This window comes from Crotalus tigris, unplaced genomic scaffold, assembly GCF_016545835.1.
Source record: "Crotalus tigris isolate CLP2741 ecotype Arizona unplaced genomic scaffold, ASM1654583v1 scf7180000017536.10889498, whole genome shotgun sequence".
NCBI classification, from domain to species: Eukaryota; Metazoa; Chordata; class Lepidosauria; order Squamata; family Viperidae; genus Crotalus; species Crotalus tigris.
This window is the reverse complement of record NW_024096460.1, coordinates 688,678-708,141: the sequence shown is the minus strand read 5'-3', so window position 1 is coordinate 708,141 and position 19,464 is coordinate 688,678. Positions and strand designations below refer to the sequence as shown.

The window sequence follows — 19,464 nt, the reverse complement described above, 5'->3', positions numbered from 1 at the left end:
CACAGTCTCATGCTTTCCAATGCATAAAGTAGGAGAAGTCTGGTAATCATTCTATTGGCTAAATGCAGATTTCAAAAATAAAAACTGAACATATATGATTAACAGTTTTGAGAAGGCAATCACATACACTTATGATCAAAACTAAAATAGCTAAGATTTTGCTGCAATTTACCCAGTTGCCATTTGCTTGAACACATTGTCTCCATCATCCAAATGGGTAAAGCTGGTTCCAGCATCGCAATTGCCATATTTGCAAAACATATTGCTCCTTGAAAAGAGATGAAAAATAGATTTCTGGAATTATTTCACTTAAATTCTAATCAATAGCTGGAAAGAGCTACGCTGACATGAAAAAATGCAGTTTGAAGAGTTGCTTGTCAAATGTACAACAATGATTATATTTAAATTGCTAGGATGGGGAAAACATTTAATCCTGTAATTTCATAAAAGTTCCACTTCTTCAAAAATGAGACAATAAGCAGCACACTATGTCAAAGACATGGAGTAAAATGTGTTATAACGTTTAGAAAATATTTTAAATCTAGCAGAGGTAATGCACAACTTTTAATACAAATAGTTTTGCTATTACTGATGCAATGATAACATGCACATTTTGTTTTAATAAAATATTTATATCTATGTAATACTTTCAATTTTCAAATGGAAATGTTATTTGATACAATACTTGAGAATGAGCACAAGAAGGAAACCAAGGAAATAAAGTCTTGTTGATTACTTACCCCAAAATAAAACAGTGGCCACATTCCCTACAAGTAGATTCAAATATAGCAAGCGTGCTGCTATTTCTGATAGACTTTCTCTTACAGCACATTATGGAGTAATATAGTTTTTACATAAAAAAACTTCAGATTCTGTAACTTGGTCTTATACCACTCATGGGCTGAGTTTTAAAACAGTTTATAGTATTTTGATAACAATAAAAACTTAACTGAAAACTCAGGTTGTGATGACTTTTAAACCTTTACACTTCATCTAGTTCTAGTATTTCATAGCTCTTGCCCAAGAAAAGGCTCTCTTATCACACAGTTCAGCAATAAAATAACCACTGCTGTCATTCTTTGTTCAGATATGCCAAATTGTATTAGGCTGTCTATTTAGTGTATCTTAAACCTTGATGTGCTCTCACCCATATGCCTAAGGGCAAGGAACAAGAATCCAATTTGTTTCTTGCAAAAATGATGATGTTGTACCTAAAATATCAGAACTTGAAAAAAAAACTTTGCTTTTTAAGTTCTGATGTCTTCTTGCAAAAAAAAAAAAAACAACAGCCCTGTGAGATTGCAAAATTTTCTCAAGATTTTACAATATTGTAATATTTTTTATTTTTATAAATTTGCTTAAAACAATGTTAATGTAAAATGATGTGGATAACACGTACTCTGGCACCATGTTATATCATAAGGCAGGGGTTTTCAAACTTGGCCCTTTTATGACTTGTGGACTTCAACTCCCAATCAACTTTGAATCAAAATGTTTCACACATAATCAAATTAGAAAGCTACTAAAAAAGGAACAAAATACCAGGAAGAGAGAATTGGGGCATTACCGTTTTGCCCTCATGCTTCAATGATTTACAACTTGGCATTACAATTTGGCATTCATATTTTTACACCTAATTATTATTTAAAATAACTCTTAGAGTAATTATTACAATGCAATATAATTCCTCTCCCAGGGATCACCACTCAAAAGAATAGAATAGAATAGAGCTGGAAGGGATCTTGGAGGTCTTCTAGTTTAGCCCCCTGCTCAAGCAGGAAAACCTATACCATCTCAGACAAGTGACTGTCTAGCCCAGGGGTAGACAACCTTGGCTCTTTTATGACTCGTGGACTTCAACTCCCAGAATTCCTGAGCCAGCTGGCTCAGGAATTCTGGGAGTTGAAGTCCACGAGTCATAAAAGAGCCAAGGTTGACTACCCCTGGTCCAGCCTCTTTTTAAAAATCTCCAGCAATGGAGTGCCCATGATTTCTGAAGGCAAGCTATTCCACTGGTTAATTGTCCCCACTGTCAGGAAGTTTCTCCTTAGTTCCAGGTTGCTTCTCTCTTTGATCAATTTCCAGCCATTGTTTCTTGTCCTTCCCACTGGTGCTTTGGTGAATAATGTGACCATCTCTTCTTTGTGGCAGCCCCTCAAAAACTGGAATACTGCTATCATGTCTCCCCTATTTTTTCTTTTCTTTAGACTAGCCAAACCCAAGTCCTGCAGCCATTTCTTGTATGTTTTAGTTTCCAGGTCTTTGATCCTCTTAGTTGCTCTTCTCTGAATTTTTTCCAAACTCTCAACATCTTTGTTGTGATATGGTGATCAAAATTGGTTGCAGTATTCCAGGTGTGGTCTTACTAGAATTTTATAAAGTGGTACTAATGCCTTGTGTGATCTTGATTCTATGCCTCTGTTTATACAATCCAGGATCGTATTAACTTTTTTGACTGCTGCTGCACACTGCTGGCTCATGGTTAAGTGATCGTCCACTAGGACTCCAAGGTCCCTCTCACAGTTACTGTTTTTAAGCTAGGTCTTGCCCATTCTGTACTTGTATCTTTGATTTTTTTTTGAACCTAAATGTAAAACTTTGCTTTTCTCTACATTAAAACTCATTTTGTTGGATAGGGCCCATTGTTTAAGTTGTCAAGATCTTTTTTGATCCTGAGTTTGTCTTTTGGGGTTTTGCCAGTTTGGTGTCATCTGCAAATGTGATGAGTTCACCATCAATTCCCTCATCTAAGTCATTGATAAAGATATTGAAGAGTACTGGGCCTAGGACAGAACCTTGTGGTATCCCACTGCTTACTTCTCTCCATGTGGATGTAGTGCCATTGAGGACTACTCTTTGAGTACAGTTTGCCAGCCAGCTACAGATCTATCTGGTGGTGATATTGTCTATTCCACCTTTTTCTAGCTTACCAAGGAGTAGATTGTGGTCTATTTATCAAATGCCTTACTGAGATCTAAGTATACTACATCCACAGCATTTTGCTGGTCTACTAGTTTAGTCACTTTATCAAAGAATGAAATAAGATTGGTTTGGCATGATTTGCTTTTAACAAACCCATGGTGGCTATAGTTATAACTTTGTTTGCTTCTAGTTGTTTGCAGATCTGTTTTTTTTTTTATTATCTTTCTAGGTTCTTCCCAGGCATTGATGTTAAACTGATTCGGCTGTAGTTTCCTGGGCCTGTTTGTTTTCCCTTTCTTGAAGATGGGAACCACATCAGCCCTTTTCCAATCCTCAGATACTTCCCCTGTGCTCCAGGATTTTTGAAAGATATGGTGCAATGGTTCTGACATAAGATCTGCCAACTCCTTCAGAACTCTGGGATGTAATCTGTCAGGCCCCAGTGATTTATGTTCGTCAAGGTTGGATAGGTGTTCTCTTACTATTTTCTTGCTTATTTTAATTTTTGTTTCTAATTGTCTTTTGCAGTGGTTTTTTATTTATTGGGCTATGGTTTCTTTTTGTGTGAAGACTGATATAAAGTATGAGTTAAGCAGCTCTGCTGTTTCCCTGTTGCCTGTTATTTCCTTGCCATCATCTCTCCTTAGTGGACTTACAATTTCCTTGACTTTTTTCTTGTTGTTAATATGTTGGAAGAAACTTTTTTTATTATCCATGATTTTTGTTGCAAGTCTTTGTTTGTTCTGAGCCTTTGCTTTCCTGACTTCATATTTACATGTTCTGGCTGTCTGCTGATAATCGGCCTTAGTTATGTGGCCCTCTTTCCATTTTGTGTATTTGTCCTTTTTGTCTTTCAGTTTGTCAGAGAGATCTTTGAGCAGCCATGCTGGTTTCTTCTTGAATTTCTTGTTTTTCTTTTTCAGTCATATTGTGCTGATATGGGCTTTTATGATTGCATTTTTCAGAGTTTCCCATGCTTCTTGAGTTGTTTTCTCCTTTAGGATTTTTATCCATGGGATCTTTTCTAGGTTCTCTCTGAGTTTGTTAAAGTCAGCTCTTTTGGAGTTCAGGACACTGGTTGGATTGTTTTCTATTGCTAGTGTTTGCATTATATTAAGTTTCAGTATGATGTGGTCACTTTCGCCCAAGGTTCCAGCAACTTCAACTCTCTTGATCACTTCTTTTAGTTAGAATTAAGTCCAGAATGGCTTTGCGCCGAGTTCCCTCCTCCACCTTTTGGATGACAAAGTTGTCGGCTAAGTTGGTTAGGAATCTGTTTGATCTCCACTCGCTGCAAAGTTTGTCTCTCAGTTGATATCTGGATAGTTGAAGTCTCCCATTACTATTGTGGCATGCTTCCTACATACATTTGTTAACTGGTTGGCAAAGAGTTCATCTATTTCTTCTGATTGGTTGGGTGGCCTGTAATATACACATGGTAATGTCACTTTTTTCTCTCTCTTATATTATATGCATTCAGGAGAGATTTTATCTTTGATCATGTGTGTTTCTGTAGATATGTAGTGTTGTCTTACATACAGTGGGGCAAAAAAGTATTTAGTCAGCCACCAATTGTGCAAGTTCTCCCACTTAAAAAGATGAGAGAGACCTGTAATTGTCATCATAGGTAGACCTCAACTATGAGAGAGGTCTACAAATGCAGACAATCACATTGTCTGATTTGGAAAGAATTTATTTGCAAATTATGGTGGAAAATAAGTATGTGGTCAATAACAAAAGTTTATCTCAATACTTCGTTATATATCCTTTATTGGCAACGACAGAGGTCAAATGTTTTCTGTAAGTCTTCACAAGGTTGGCACACACTGTTGCTGGTATGTTGGCCCATTCCTCCATGTAAATCTCCTCTAGAGCAGTGATGTTTTGGGGCTGTCGCTGGGCAACACGGACTTTCAACTCCCTCCAAAGGTTTTCTATGGGGTTAAGATCTGGAGACTGGCTAGGCCACTCCATGACCTTGAAATGCTTCTTATGAAGCCACTCCTTCGTTGCCCAGGCGGTGTGTTTGGGATCATTGTCATGCTGAAAGACCCAGCCACATTTCATCTTCAATGCCCTTGCTGATGGAAGGAGGTTTGCACTCAAAATCTCATGATACATGGCCCCATTCATTCTTTCCTGTACACGGATCAGTCGTCCTGGTCTCTTTGCAGAGAAACAGCCCCAAAGCATGATGTTGCCACCCCCATGCTTCATAGTAGGTATGGTGTTCTTTGGATGCAACTCAGCATTCTCTCTCCTCCAAACACGACTTCAGACAGGCCCAGACATGTACTGGCTTAAGCAGGGGGACACGTCTGGCACTGCAGGATCTGAGTCCCTGGTGGCGTAGTGTGTTATGATGGTTGCCTTTGTTACGTTGGTCCAAGCTCTCTGCAGGTCATTCACTAGGTCCCCCCTTGTGGTTCTGGGATTTTTGCTCACCGTTCTTGTGATCATGTTGACCCCACGGGGTGAGATCTTGCGTGGAACCCCAGATTGAGGGAGATTATCATTGGTTTTGTATGTCTTCCATTTTCTAATTATTGCTCTCACAGTTGATTTCTTCACACCAAGCTGCTTGCCTATTGCAGATTCAGTCTTCCCAGCCTGGTGCAGGTCTACAATTTTGTTTCTGGTGTCCTTCGACAGCTCTTTGGTCTTCACCATAGTGGAGTTTGGAGTGTGACTGTTTGAGGTTGTGGACAGGTGTCTTTTATACTGATAACAAGTTCAAACAGGTGCCATTGATACAGATAATGGGTGGAGGACAGAGGAGCCTCTTAAAGAAGAAGTTACAGATCTATGAGAGCCAGAAATCTTGCTTGTTTGTAGGTGACCACATACTTATTTTCCACCATAATTTGCAAATAAATTCTTTCCAAATCAAACAATGTGGTTGTCTGGATTTGTTTTCTCATTTTGTCTCTCATAGTTGAGGTCTACCTATGATGACAATTACAGGCCTCTTTCATCTTTTTAAGTGGGAGAACTTGCACAATTGGTGGCTGACTAAATACTTTTTTGCCCCACTGTAAGTGCAACTCCTCCTCCTCTTTTTGTAGACCTGTTTCTTTTGAACAATTTATGTACATCCATCAGTCCATTCCTTTCATGGGTTTCATCCCACTAGGTTTCTGTAATACCAACTATGTCATACCCTCCCTCGTGTACTATTGCTTTTAGTTCATCTTGTTTGTTCCCAAGCTTTGAGCATTTGTATATAAGCATTTAAGGCTTTTATGCCTGTCCATGGGTATGTTTCAGTTAATTGGTCCTGGACAAATAAGGTTGGACTGCTTCTTCAAGTTAATGTTCAGCAAACAGAAACTCACATACTTTAGTTGTGTAGATGAAGCTAGTATTTGTGTGACAAGGTTGAAGGAAACAAAAAGGAAAGACAGTAGAAAATATAAACAAAATCAAAGGAAATCACTGGAAAGCTCTTGGAAGAGCTATGAATTATTACCGAGGATAATAGACATCAGTTCATATATTCAACTAGAGGTTTAACCCACTCCAGTAGTGCATATCTAATAGAATTCCATACAAGAAATATGATAAAGAATATATATTTTAAGTTTAATACAAAGGGAAAATGAGAAAACTGTAGGTTACAATTAAAATTAATTAATATTTCTTCCAAAAGAAACATGTTCCTTTAATTTAAATGATATTTAAGTATGTCTAATTATCTCCCCCATTTTTTAAGTTCCCCACTTAAATTTTCCAGCCTAATTTTTCTAACACCAAAAAGTGCTTGGGAAGAGGCCAGTTGCATGTAAATCAACACTCCGAAGCATTAATTCAAAAACTTTTCAGTAGTATTTCACAAACACAGCGATATACAATTTCAGTTTAGTGTACTTTGAAAAGACATAATTGTGTATTGTTATCATGGCTGTAATTGTGAGACCTTTCCTAATTATTTAGTAAGTGGTACAATGGTTTTGTATGTCCTATTCCTCAAGTGGCCTAGCAATTTAGATGCAAATTCTGTGAACAAGGTACTGTTGTTATTCTCATTCACTCCACTTAAAATGTACATGTGTACTGTACAGCTGCACAAAATCTCCAGAAAAAAAAAGCTAAGGGCAGATAATTGGGACAAGTGACCAATCACTTCTTCAGATCGCCCTGAAGAAAACTGCACAACAGCAACAACATGAAAACAAAAAGCATAGATCAAAAAGGATAATTGTGAAGAAATAATGGGTTCTGGGGATATCAAACTGAAGAGATCTAAAGATAGTATAGATCTGGGGCAAAGGAGGGTTTAAAAATTGGAAATGCAAAAAGAATATAACCAGTTCTTGCTGTTGTAAGAGAAAAAAATCAGAAGCCAGGATAATAGGAAATACAGTATCACTAAACTTCTCATTAAGGACCTCTCAAGAAACACTGGAGAAAAAATAATGCTATACTGAATCTGACAACCATATAGAGAAGTTCAAGAATGATTCATAAAGCTTTGTTGCATAAATTTTGCTACCTGGGATGTGGGATTTTCTTTGTGATTCCTAATTAGCATGAATAATTCTCTTGCCACTCACCAAATGTCCTGAATTCAATTCCACCTGAGTTTACCAAAGGAATTTTACTTTAAAAAAAAAAAAAGGCCTGGAAATAGCACTAACTCTGAAATAACCTTTCTTCAAAAGTAAAAATAGTGATTAGCTGCAACACAGAACTTATCCATGGAGGAGAAGGAGGAAGATGGGGGAGGAGGATGAGAAGGAGGAAGAAAAGAAGGAATAGCACTGAAGGTAATAGTAGAGAGTATCTGGTTTTGAATGCTGAAATATTTTTTTTATTTCATTTTTCAAGTGACCTCTCAAATTCAGAAAACAGCCATATATTTTAAAAATGCAACTATATAAAATTCAAAAATACCTGCAGCAATAAGAATGTATGGGTCTCTCAAGAGGGTCAGTAATGATGCTCCTTTTTGACTCTATTAAAATAATAAAAAAGAGTTTTATAAAAAGGGTGAAATACGCATTCTTTTAAAAAGTTAGTCAAAGTACTTACTTCTGGCTGTATCTTAGACGGCTGTAAAACTAGCAATTGTATTGCTGCAAACAAAACAAAAAAGGAACTTTTTATTCTATAGGTTGTAATTAAATCATAACACTGTATGTGAAACCATTAGTCCTAGGCTTGCAACAATTCATTTAGTGACCATTCAAAGTTACAATGGTACTGAAAGAAGTGACTTATGATCATTTTTCACACTTATGACCATTGCAACATCCGTAAGATCATGCAATCAAAATTCAGACGCTTGGCAACTGGTTCATATTTGTGATGGTCACAGAGGTCCCCAGGTCATGTGATCACGTTTTGTGACCCCCTGACAAGCAAAGTCAAGGCCAGATTCATTGAACGACTGGGTTGCTAACTTAACAATTAAGATGATTCCCCTAATGATGATTCACTGTGGCAAGACAAGTCATAAAACTGGACAAAACTCACTTTAAAAATGTCTCACTTAGCGATATAAATTTGGGGCACAATTGTGGTTGTAAGTTGAGGACAAATTGTTTTTTGACTTACTTCCATCAAAAAGAGCCAAGGCTGCTAACACCAAGAAGGGGGCTGCCTTCCCAACAAATTCATACATTACACTTCCAAAAGGTGGACCCACTATGAAAAAAACACATCAAAGTCACATTTCTTCATAAATATTTAGATTCTAGTAAGATATTTGGCCAAATATCAACAATGATGAAGGGCAATTCTATAAGTAGATAAATATTGTGTTTGCCCTTTAGGTTAAAAGCTCTTTTTTAATGAGGAAAGTTTTGATCTAATTCTAAAACAAGGCAGAGAAAGCATGCAAGGCCATGGCACTGGGGATTCTTTCCGGCAACTTAAAATAGCTGGGCTACTGGGTCATGTGAAGACAGAATAGGGCAGGGGTAGCAACCTTGGCTCTTTTATGACTCGTGGACTTCAACTCCCAGAATTCCTGAGCCAGCATGGCTCAGCTTGGAAACCTCTCTCTTTCCCCTCAGCATGGCTGGCTCAGGAATTCTGGGAGTTGAACTCCACGAGTCATAAAAGAGCTAAGATTGCCTACCCCTGGGATAGGGGAAGGATAGATCAGTCAGCTGCATTCAGAGCCACTGCCCAACCTAGCTCTCATATAGCGATTCAAAGGGGAATGTTCTTGATTTTTTTACCCCCACAGCCATCAGCCAAATATGGTTCATTTTCAAACTTGATTTTTCTTCTACCCCAACACCCAATTTGGCTCATTCCATTCTATTTTTAGATAATTATCCTGACATCGGACAGTTCTTAATCTATAATTTATTTTCAACATTCAGCTGATTGAAAGGAATAAAAAAAGATCATTCTACGGAATCATTTGGGACATGGAGTAGCTGTTCACAGAAATGCTTGCCTTATTGAGTGTGCAGTTGCACATACTCCATACATTTTTCAATTATATATCAAATATAGCAGTATATGATAAAAATTCAAGTATGTCTAGGCAACTATTGCTTTGCTACTTGTTAAGTATCTAAAACTAGAAAATGGAAGGGAGACACAATTATATACTGTATTCAGTGTATGGCAACTCAGAGACAGTTTGGTGTAATTATTAAGGCCCCAGGATAGAAACTGGGAAACTGTGAGTTCTAGTCCTACCTTAGGCACAAAATTAGTTAGGCAACTTTGGGCCAGTCACTTCCTCTCTGCCTGAGAAAAAGGCAATGGCAAACCATTTCTGAAAATGTTCCAAGAAACAGGGACTTATCCAGGCGGTCACCAGAAGTAAAAACTTTCTTCATAGTATGGGTTTATCTTCTCTTTTTGTGTATGTACAACTAAATTCTTTGACAAGCCAACAAAATAATTCTGAGTCAAATAATTAATCTAATAGCCTATTCCTTTATTCAGATGTTAGTATTTATAAGTTCAGTGGCATTGAGTGTAACGTAACTGAAAAAATTCATAGCCTGAGGGACTAATTAAATATGCATTTAGTTGGGAGAAAGAAGGGCTGGCCATAAAGTAGCACTGTTGATTGAAAAAAAAAGGCATATAAAATTTCTAAAATTGCATACAGTTCATGAACAACAGTTCATTTAGTGACCATTCAAAGTTACAATGGCACTGAAAAAAGTGAGTTATGAGCACTTTTCACACTTACAACCACTGTAGCATCCCCATGGTTACATGATCAAAATTCAGATGCTGGGCAAGTGGTTCATATTTATGACGGTTGCAGTGTCCCAAGGTCAAGTGATCACCTTCTGTGACTTTCTGACAAGCAAAGTCAATGGGGAATCCAGATTCACTTAACATGCCATGTTACTTATTTAATGAATGCAATGATTCACTTAACAACTGTGGCAAGAAAAGTCGTAAAATGCGGCAAACTCACTTAACAAATGTTTCACTTAGCAACATAAATTTTGGACTCGATTGCGGTCGTAACCCGAGGACTACCTGTATTCTGATCCAGGGAATGTTGCCATACTGACCTAATACCCCCAAGGCCAAGCCTCCCAAGGCAATCCCCATTGCATTGCCTCTTTCTTCATCATCGGTATAGACACTGGCTAGCATACCCATCCCTGCATAAAAAGAAAAGCAAAATAAAAATCACTAGACTTGTCTTCGGCAGACAGGAAATTACACTAAGATATGAACAATCACCTGTGAAACATTTATCTTCACATATCCAATAAACTGTCCTTTGGAAAATCTCTTAAAATCAGTGAGGGAGGGGTGAGAAGTCTCTCCAACGTAGCCTCTTTAAGGCAACGGGGCTGTTAATAAAGGAAAGAGTTGCCTTTTTTTAACTTGCTCTTTTCTTTGCAACCCTTTACCAGAAAGTGCTATGCAGGAAAGGAAAATGGATATAATCTGGAATTCTCAAAAATGTGAAGAATTCCATCTAGAAATCTAGATTGTCTGCAACACACTCTAAATGACATAGTACGTATTAAAACTAACCCAATCTGAAAAAATGTTTAACGTTTTTAAAAACAGAAGAAAACATCATACTCATTCTTAAGAAATTCAGTGCTGTTTATAATTAGAGACCTCATCTAATTGTATAAAAATAATAACAATAAAATGATTTGCAATTTGATCATATCCTTAGTAAAGAATAAACAGCAATAGGCTCTATGCTGATGTACATGTTAGAAACCTACCAGCTACAGAAGAACAAGATGAACCCACACCTTGGAGAGCTCTTGCAATCACGAGTAACTTATAGCTTTCTGAAAAGGCAAACACTGGGGGGGGGGGAAGGGAGCAGAAAGCATTAAAAAAAGGATTAATTCGATCTAAATTTAAAAGTTAAAGCTTTTTATATACTCTATGATTAACATTCATTTAATCTATTTCTGCAACTATCATGTGAATTTCAATGCTAACTGCATTATTTTCTTTTATTTAATTTAGAGTTATTATTACTAAAATGTTTAGCCTCTTGGTGACACAATATAAATGTAGAAAGCTTCTTATCAAAGCAATATTTGTTCCAATATTTCACAATACCTTCCCATAGCCAAGATACAATTTAACTGGTTTAGTTTTTTTTCCCCTAAAAATGGACAAGCAATTTCCAAGCCTCTGTGGGGAATAGACATTGCTGTATAATAAATAGAATAATTCAATTGAAAGAACCACTCCAATGAATGAGAGACATTCAAGGCCATTCCTCTTTCCATTGGGCTATGGTTGCTTTTCATCTGGAAGTAAGAAAAGGCAAGATTAAAGTGCCTTATTTTTCTACACACTCTCTCCCTTCTGGTTCAACGGTATGGACTGTATAAGAAAACATTTCAGCTCAAAGCTTGCCCTAAGCAACAGTGGCAAAGGGAATGGCTATATTAACACTACATCATTATGGCACAGTTAGAATCTGTGGAAAGAAGTCTTGTCTTCATTGATGTTTTAACCAACAGTTATCTAGTGAAAGCTTCATATATTCTTAGAACCAAAGGATATCCAGATTTGACAATTCAAAACAGTGTTTTGTTCCCATCTCTCCTTCTCTTCTGTAATACTTGGGGATATAGGAGAAAAACAACACTTACTTATTGTTGAAATAAACATGATGCAGAAACCAGCAAACATGGGGACCTGATAGCCTATCCTGGAAAAGAAAATACCAAATTTTGACTTTTTATGTATGTTTTTCTATATCTACAACAGCTGTTTCCTTTTTTTAGGAAGCTGAAAATAATATTTTGTAACAGAGCTAGGCAACTTTTTGAAGGTCAGAGAAGAACTTTGACGGGGCAAGCATCTTGAAGACATGTTGCTCATGTAAAATGAGTGAAAGCACACAAGAATTTAATATTTTTGCCAGATTGCAAGTTTTGTTTATTTCAGCGAGGATGAAACAAATTCGTGTTCTTACCTTCAATTAACTCTGTCTGTTATATATTACAAATGTACAATTGCATTCAAGAAATTGGCTTCAGTGAGAAAACACAGCATACAATAGTGCAAAATTTTTAATATTGAAACAAGACTTCATAATACTATAGCCAATGGTGGTTGACCTTTGTGAGAGTATTGTGATGCAAACCTATGACTTCTGCATGGGCCCAAATGATAATCAGAAATCTCTTTACAAATTTCTACAGATTATAAATCAAAACTCACAATTAACTTTATTAACTTAGCATACAGAACCACGTATCAATAATGCATTAGTACCATTAGAGAAATACAGAAATAGAAGGAATACAGAGATGTACACATATATTCTCTGGTGTTTCAGGAGATGTTTCTGCATGAGATGCTAAAACAAGTAAGGCTTGAGGCCATTCTCTGTTAATTCTTCATCAAAACATCAGTTCAGCACTAAATGATATAAATACAACTTACTATGATTTGCACCCCATGAAAATAAAAGAAGGAAACTTACAGACAAGTTTGTGCAACAATGGTTTTTCCACCACAGTTGCCCCAGTCTTTTCTAATCTGCTCGGATCACAGCATGGTTGGTTTTGCTGGGAACCATTAAAAAGGGGAAAAGGCAAACCATTCTGGTAATCCTGCTAAGGAAACTACATAGCTACAATCATTAGGAGTTTAGCTAAACCAGGGGTAGTCAACCCTGGCTCTTTTATGACTCGTGGACTTCAACTCCCAGAATTCCTGAGCCAGCTTAGCTTAGCTTAGCTGGCTCAGGAATTCTGGGAATTGAAATCCACAAGTCATAAAAGAGCCAAGGTTGACTATCCCTGAGCTAAACTAAGGAGGGAACTATACTTACTTTTATAAAAGACTGGAAACACTTTATGATTTATTTATTTTTTTGCTGAAAATGAATAAACACAAACTAGTGATTTCAGTATTCATTGATTAAAAAGGTTTGTATAAGGGAAGAAGGAAACCATGATATTTAATTCAGAAGGGGAGGGAGAAATGTCAATTATTATGTTTATAATTGCCCCCCAAAAAAACAGAAGTGCTCCTTTTGAATTCTTTCTTTTTCTTTTATTATCTTTCACTTTTTTCACTCCTTTATACCTTTTCTACTTTTTCTTTTTATGTTGCTGTAGTTTCTTAAACTGTTCTTCTAATAAAAAAAACACTTTTTAAAAAAGGAGCTGAGCTGAACTCAAGAGGATCTCACATTCAAATGAACATGCAGTTGCATCTAACATACTTACATAAATTAGACCTAACCATTCCTGGATCTGTATGTTTATATTAGACCAGTGGTTCTCAACCTGTGGGTCGGGACCCCATTTGGGGTCGAACGACCATTTCACGGGGGTCGCCAAACAACGCAGTCCGCCATTTTTTCCCCCCTTTTCCTTAGCTGTGCTACTCCCTTTTATTCTATTGGCTTTTGAAAGCCAATAGAATAGACTCTCTTGAATAGAGTCTAATTCTATTGGCTTTCAAAAGCCAATAGGAATTGTCCAGGCTGTCTCTGCCCTGCTGAGCCCGCCAAAAGTTCCATTCTGCAAACGGTGCTGCAAGTTGTCTGCAGCAAAGGCGAGCTGTCTGGAAGTTTCCACCCCTCCCTGCTGAGCAACTACTAAAAATGTAAGTAAAAGAGGACCGGGGTGGGAGGTGGGAGGCTGGCGGATGCAGGGAGGGTTGCTGGCGCGCGTGGGGCCCAGCGGGTGCCTTACCTCCCTTGGGCTGGGCCAGCTGGTGGCCCAGCCGGTGGTCGGCCTGCGCCGTCTCTGCTGCTTGCCAGCTACGCCTCAGCCAGCGCAGGGGGCGGCACCACACATGCGTGGCACTCCCGGGCAGGGAAAGTCCTCAACTTACGACTGGTTGGGTAGTCCTCGACTTATTACTGGTTGGGGTCGCGGCATTAAAAAGGTTGAGAACCACTGCATTAGACTTTTCCATCCATATATTGTGAGCCCATTCAAAATGTGAGCCAGACTTCCTATATTACTCTGAATAAAAATTAGTCCTGCTTTCTTAAAGTAACAGAACAGTAATACTTAGCAGATTTTAATATTCAAAGTGCCCTGTAAATCTTATCCTGCTCTCCTGCTATTTCATCTAAAACAACTATTTTATTTATTTTATTTTAAATAACAGCAAGGCATAGGCTTAGGGTTCATTCTATCCTTGCACTTTTGATTTCCTAATATTTTAGACTTTTCAGTTGAGAATTTGGCTGCTAAAATTGCTATTGCTTTTGATACAGCTTTACTATTATATGTGCTTTGGTTTTATTTCTTGTAGTCAATATGGTGGGACATCCTATATAACATATACTGTATAAATATAATTAATAATAAAATAATAATCATAATGGCTTTAAAAAAACTGATTTACATTACATAAAATAGATCATCATGTGCTGCGGTGCCTTATGAAAAAGCACAAATGCTGGGCTCTGCCTCACCAATCTACTCCATTCTTTCAGTAAGTTTAAAATAACAAAGCAATATCACAACTAGATAACTAACAGTAACCAAGAAAATTACGTGGAACACATCAGTGAAAAACCAGGATCCACAAACACCAGCTGGCAGACAAATGCCACAATCCCAAATCCTTAATCTCTATCCACACCGACACCAAATGGCACCAGTTCGATTGGAGTAACACAAAAATCATCAGCCATGCTACTACCCACCACACTCATGAGTTCATTGAAGTCTGGCACTCCACAAGCAATTCCATCAAGAGACACATCGACCTACAACCAGCCTATGAACCCCTCAAAATCAACCACACGGCCAACCAAAGACAGCACCAACCCTCAATCAACCCATGCAAGCCCCCTCCCACCAGCAGTTCACCTCCCAATGATCCTGACCTGATGTAACCTCCCTATCACAAGACCCATCCAAGACTCACTGATGATTCACACTCACCGATCACATGACTCATCACAAGATCCTCACTCGATACACACACACCTGAAGCCCTTATAAACAGAAGAACATTAACACTGACATCCCCTAAACTCTGCTGAAGATGCTACTTAACTTGGTAACGAAATGTTCAGAAACCAACCCACAAGCTCGGAGAAACCACCCTCACAACTCTAGAGTGGCCCAACCAGAGCCCTGACTTGAACCCTATTGAACATCTCTGGAGGGACCTGAGAATGGCTGCCCACTGACAGTTGCCATCCAATCTGATTTGAGCTTGAGAGGATTTGCAAGGAAGAATGGCAGAAAATCCCCCAATCCAGGTATGCAAAGCTTGTCATGCCATACCCAAAAAGACTTGAGGCTGTAATTCCTGCCAAAGGTGCTTCAATGAAGTACTGAGTGAAGGGTCTAAATACTTATACTAATATGATATTTCAGCTTTTCCTTTTAATAAATTTGCAGACATTTCAAAAGTTCTGTTTTCACTTTGTCATTATGGGGTATTGAGTATAGATTAATGAAAAAAAAGTGAATTTCAACAACTGTAGAATCAGGCTGCAGCATAACAACATTGACAAAAGTGAAGAGGGTCTGAATACTCTCTGAATGCACTGTATATACCGCTCCATAGTGCTTTACAGCACTCTCTGAATGGTTTACAAAATCAGCATATTGCCCCCAACAATCTGGCTCCTCATTTTACTGACTTCAGAAGGATGGAAGACTGAGTCAAGATTGAACTCTTGGCTATGGGCAGAGTTAGCCTGCAGTACTGCATTCTAACCACTGCACCATCAAGTGCACAACAAGCTATCTTAGGAGGGTGTTCTTTGAAAAGTTACATAAATATGTTTACAATAAAAATATATTTGAAAGCTTAGCTGGAAGGAAGTGCATAATTTTCACTCACCACTTCCATATTATTACTGAAGAGCTTGCAACAGTTTTACTCCTTCTACAAACACATCTATCTATGGGTGCCAGTCAAAAAGCAGAGAAGGAACAAAGTTGAAAATTATTTCAAATAAAATAGATGGTAAATAGAAGACTGACTTATTTAGCGATGATATAGTGCAGGTTTATTAGCAATTCATTTTAATAATATGTATCAGTGAAAGCAACCAATAAATTAATAAAACACACAAATAATAAAGCAATTATTTCTCTAAAAAACAAATACACAGGTAAATAGAACAAATGAAATATATTTTATTACGTAAGGAAAAAAGAAAACATACCTGTTTGTCATTGGTCCTATAAAAGGGTTAGTAAGGAGTTGGACAGTTGCTTTGGAAGCAAAAAGCAAACCAACTTCTACATTTTCATTCACCAATTCTTTGTCTTTCTTTGGACAGTCTGATGGAGTTGTCGTAGTTATATTGATCACTGTTTGCTCTGTCTGAGCATGATAATCATCTTCTGGCCTTGCTCTTTCAGAATTATTTCCAGTAACTATAGTTGAATTGTCATAATAAGAAAAGATGCTGTGCAATCTGTTCGGGTTGACCAAAGGAGTCTCTGGTCTAATAGTTTGGACATCCGTTATATTTTTGGGGTGTCTAATGCTATACAAATAACTTGGTATTATTGGCACTGAAAACGAAAAGAGAACAATTGTCACATAAAGGCATATACACATGTCATTATTAAACATAACAAAAATAAGCACAAGGCTGCATCTTTTCTTTCATAAAAATCATGAATGAAAAAATAGCTAGTTTTCAGAACTTTTCATCATGGAGAAATTATTATGTTTGGTTTTATCAAATTAATTTTATGTCAACAGAGAAGCTAGGAAAAGCAGTTAAATTTGATCAAATTTTGTACTCTCTGATACCTGTGTCCAGACTTTTCAATTTTCTTCATATTTAATTTTATAAGTGAATTGTTTTATCATTTCAATTTAATTTAATTTAATTCATAACATCTTCTAATATTTGCATGATATTTGAAAATGCATTTCATATTTATATTGTTATGCAGCATTATTATTATTTTAATAAAGCACAAAAACCAGCTGTATCATAATCAAGGCAGTTTAGTTTATAAGATAGTTCTAAAAAATTTGAAAACATAGCTATTCAACTAGTTTGTTTCCATTTATACAAGAATACTGATGAAGAAAGAAAAACCTACAAGTTCATTCATAAAATGATTAGAATTCAAGCAGCCGCTCACTCTTTTCTATATTGGATGAAAAAAATGTGATAAGATTTATAAATAATAATAATAATAGTAATAGTAGTAGTAAAGTTGGAAGGGACCTTGGAGATCATCTAGTCCAACCCCCTGCTCAGGTAGGAAAGCCTATACCATTTCAAACAAATGGCTGTCCAGTCTCTTCTTAAAATATTCAATCCAACATCAAATTTCAACAAAAAGATTAATAGAATTGAGGAAAAATATATTCAAGTCTTCCCCAATTTCCTCAGAATTCTGCAAAAGTATTCCCCATATGGTTGAAATAGGGCAGTGATGGCAAACTTTTAGAGATCGAGTGCCCAAACTGCATCCCAAAACCCTTATGGGTGCAGGGTAGGCATGGCCCATTGGGTGGGTGTGGCCCATTGGGTGGGCGTGGCTGCAGTGGTAATGGCAGACTGAGTGGGACTAAAAAGTTCAATCAATTCCAACTTTGCAAGATCTTTTTTTTCCCACGAGAAGTTGAAATTGATTGATTGAACCTTTTATTTTTTTTGCACACGGCAGCGGAGGCCTAAAGCAAAAAGGTTTTATAAAGCCCAGCTGAAGGCCTAGGACTGGGGCGATGGCACGTGTGCCCAAAGAGAGGGTTCTGTGTGCCACCTATGGCACACGTGCCATAGGTTCGCCACCACGGAAATAGGGAGTTGAATTTAAAAATGCAAAAACATCTAAAAACTTGATATTAAACATTATGTGTAAGCTGATTTTTGCATGCCCCAGGCATTAATATAACTATGATTTGAATAAAATGCTTCCAATCCTTTAAAATCAAAGATTAAAATCATATGCATGTTATGCCCTTATTCATTTATATGTCCTTTATCCACAGCAATTATTTCCAGTGCAAGGTATAAACATCAAATAAAAATCCTAATTAGAACAAACACAATAAACATCAAACATAGAAGCAGAAAGGTTACAATGACAAATCAGTCTCTATAAAGTTCATCTGGAAACAAAATATTAGGCCAAGGGTAGGCAACCTCGGCTCTTTTATGACTCATGGACTTCAACTCCCAGAATTCCCGAGTCAGCTCCATGAGTCACAAAAGAGCCGAGGTTGCCTACCCCTGTACTAGGCATATAAAAAGAACAATAACCTGATATGTAAATGAATTCAATATTGATACCAATTAGTTGTCCAGGAAACACTACAGAAAAAGGACAAGTTCCCCTCTTCATAACGGAATTCAAGGAACTACTATTGTATCTGTTATACTTTTAGTTATTTCAGTAAAAGAAGCTTATTTTTCTTTTTGTAAAACTGCCAAATAAAATATAAATAAGGAAATAAATAACAATCATATTTTTAGTCTTGACTTTTGTAACTGGAACACAATGTAACAATTAAATACAATTGATTACATTTGACATTTCTTCAAGAATTTTGAAAGTAAAATTATTCTTGTATTCATTCTATAAAATAATCTACTTGATCCCTGAAGAACAAGAATCAAAAATATTTATTTAGGGTTGGATTTAGACTGCTAATCTTCATTAACCAGAAAAGATTTTAGATTAACTAGTATTCCACATTAATTTCAGTTAATGTGCACTTCTGGTTTTATTAATAACTCAGTAATTAGCTTTCTATTTTTGTCAGAAACATCCAAGATTCCAAGTAGCTCTTGAAAAGATTCAGATCTAATATTCTGAATAGTTCTTGCAATTAACAGAGACAATATTAAGGTAGATAGTCTCTCCTTCACACATTCTTTACAAGTATACATAACAGGTATTTTTCAAGAAAAGAAATTTGATACAGTTTAATAAATTACATACAGGTTAATGGTCCTGTATAAATCCTGTTCAATTTCAAATCAACATACTTCAGATGAGATAGTAATTATTTTAGGAAATTAAGGAAACAGAAAGAAAATGAGTAAATATGGCAATCTGTATATGGTTGAAATTCCTAACAGCATCCTAATTATATAAATGTGTGAGAAATAAAATGAGGATTTTTAAAATAAGAGGAAAAATTATTTAGCAGGGGATA

The 19,464-nt window shown here is 36.8% G+C and overlaps 1 protein-coding gene across 5 annotated transcripts in view; it reads right to left on the bottom strand.

The window, feature by feature from the left end:
• The window catches only part of SLC18A2 (solute carrier family 18 member A2), a 37,726-nt gene that overhangs the window by 13,866 nt on the left and 4,396 nt on the right, over window positions 1-19,464 (bottom strand). For all 5 annotated transcript variants that reach the window (XM_039337827.1, XM_039338660.1, XM_039335343.1 and 2 more), the window contains exons 3-10: window positions 16,499-16,853; window positions 11,988-12,046; window positions 11,097-11,180; window positions 10,419-10,511; window positions 8,479-8,568; window positions 7,954-7,997; window positions 7,816-7,876; window positions 173-268 (exon numbers count right to left, since the gene is read on the bottom strand). In XM_039337827.1, coding sequence (XP_039193761.1) covers window positions 173-268; window positions 7,816-7,876; window positions 7,954-7,997; window positions 8,479-8,568; window positions 10,419-10,511; window positions 11,097-11,180; window positions 11,988-12,046; window positions 16,499-16,853 — 882 coding nt within the window. The remainder of the gene's footprint in view (window positions 1-172; window positions 269-7,815; window positions 7,877-7,953; window positions 7,998-8,478; window positions 8,569-10,418; window positions 10,512-11,096; window positions 11,181-11,987; window positions 12,047-16,498; window positions 16,854-19,464) is intronic.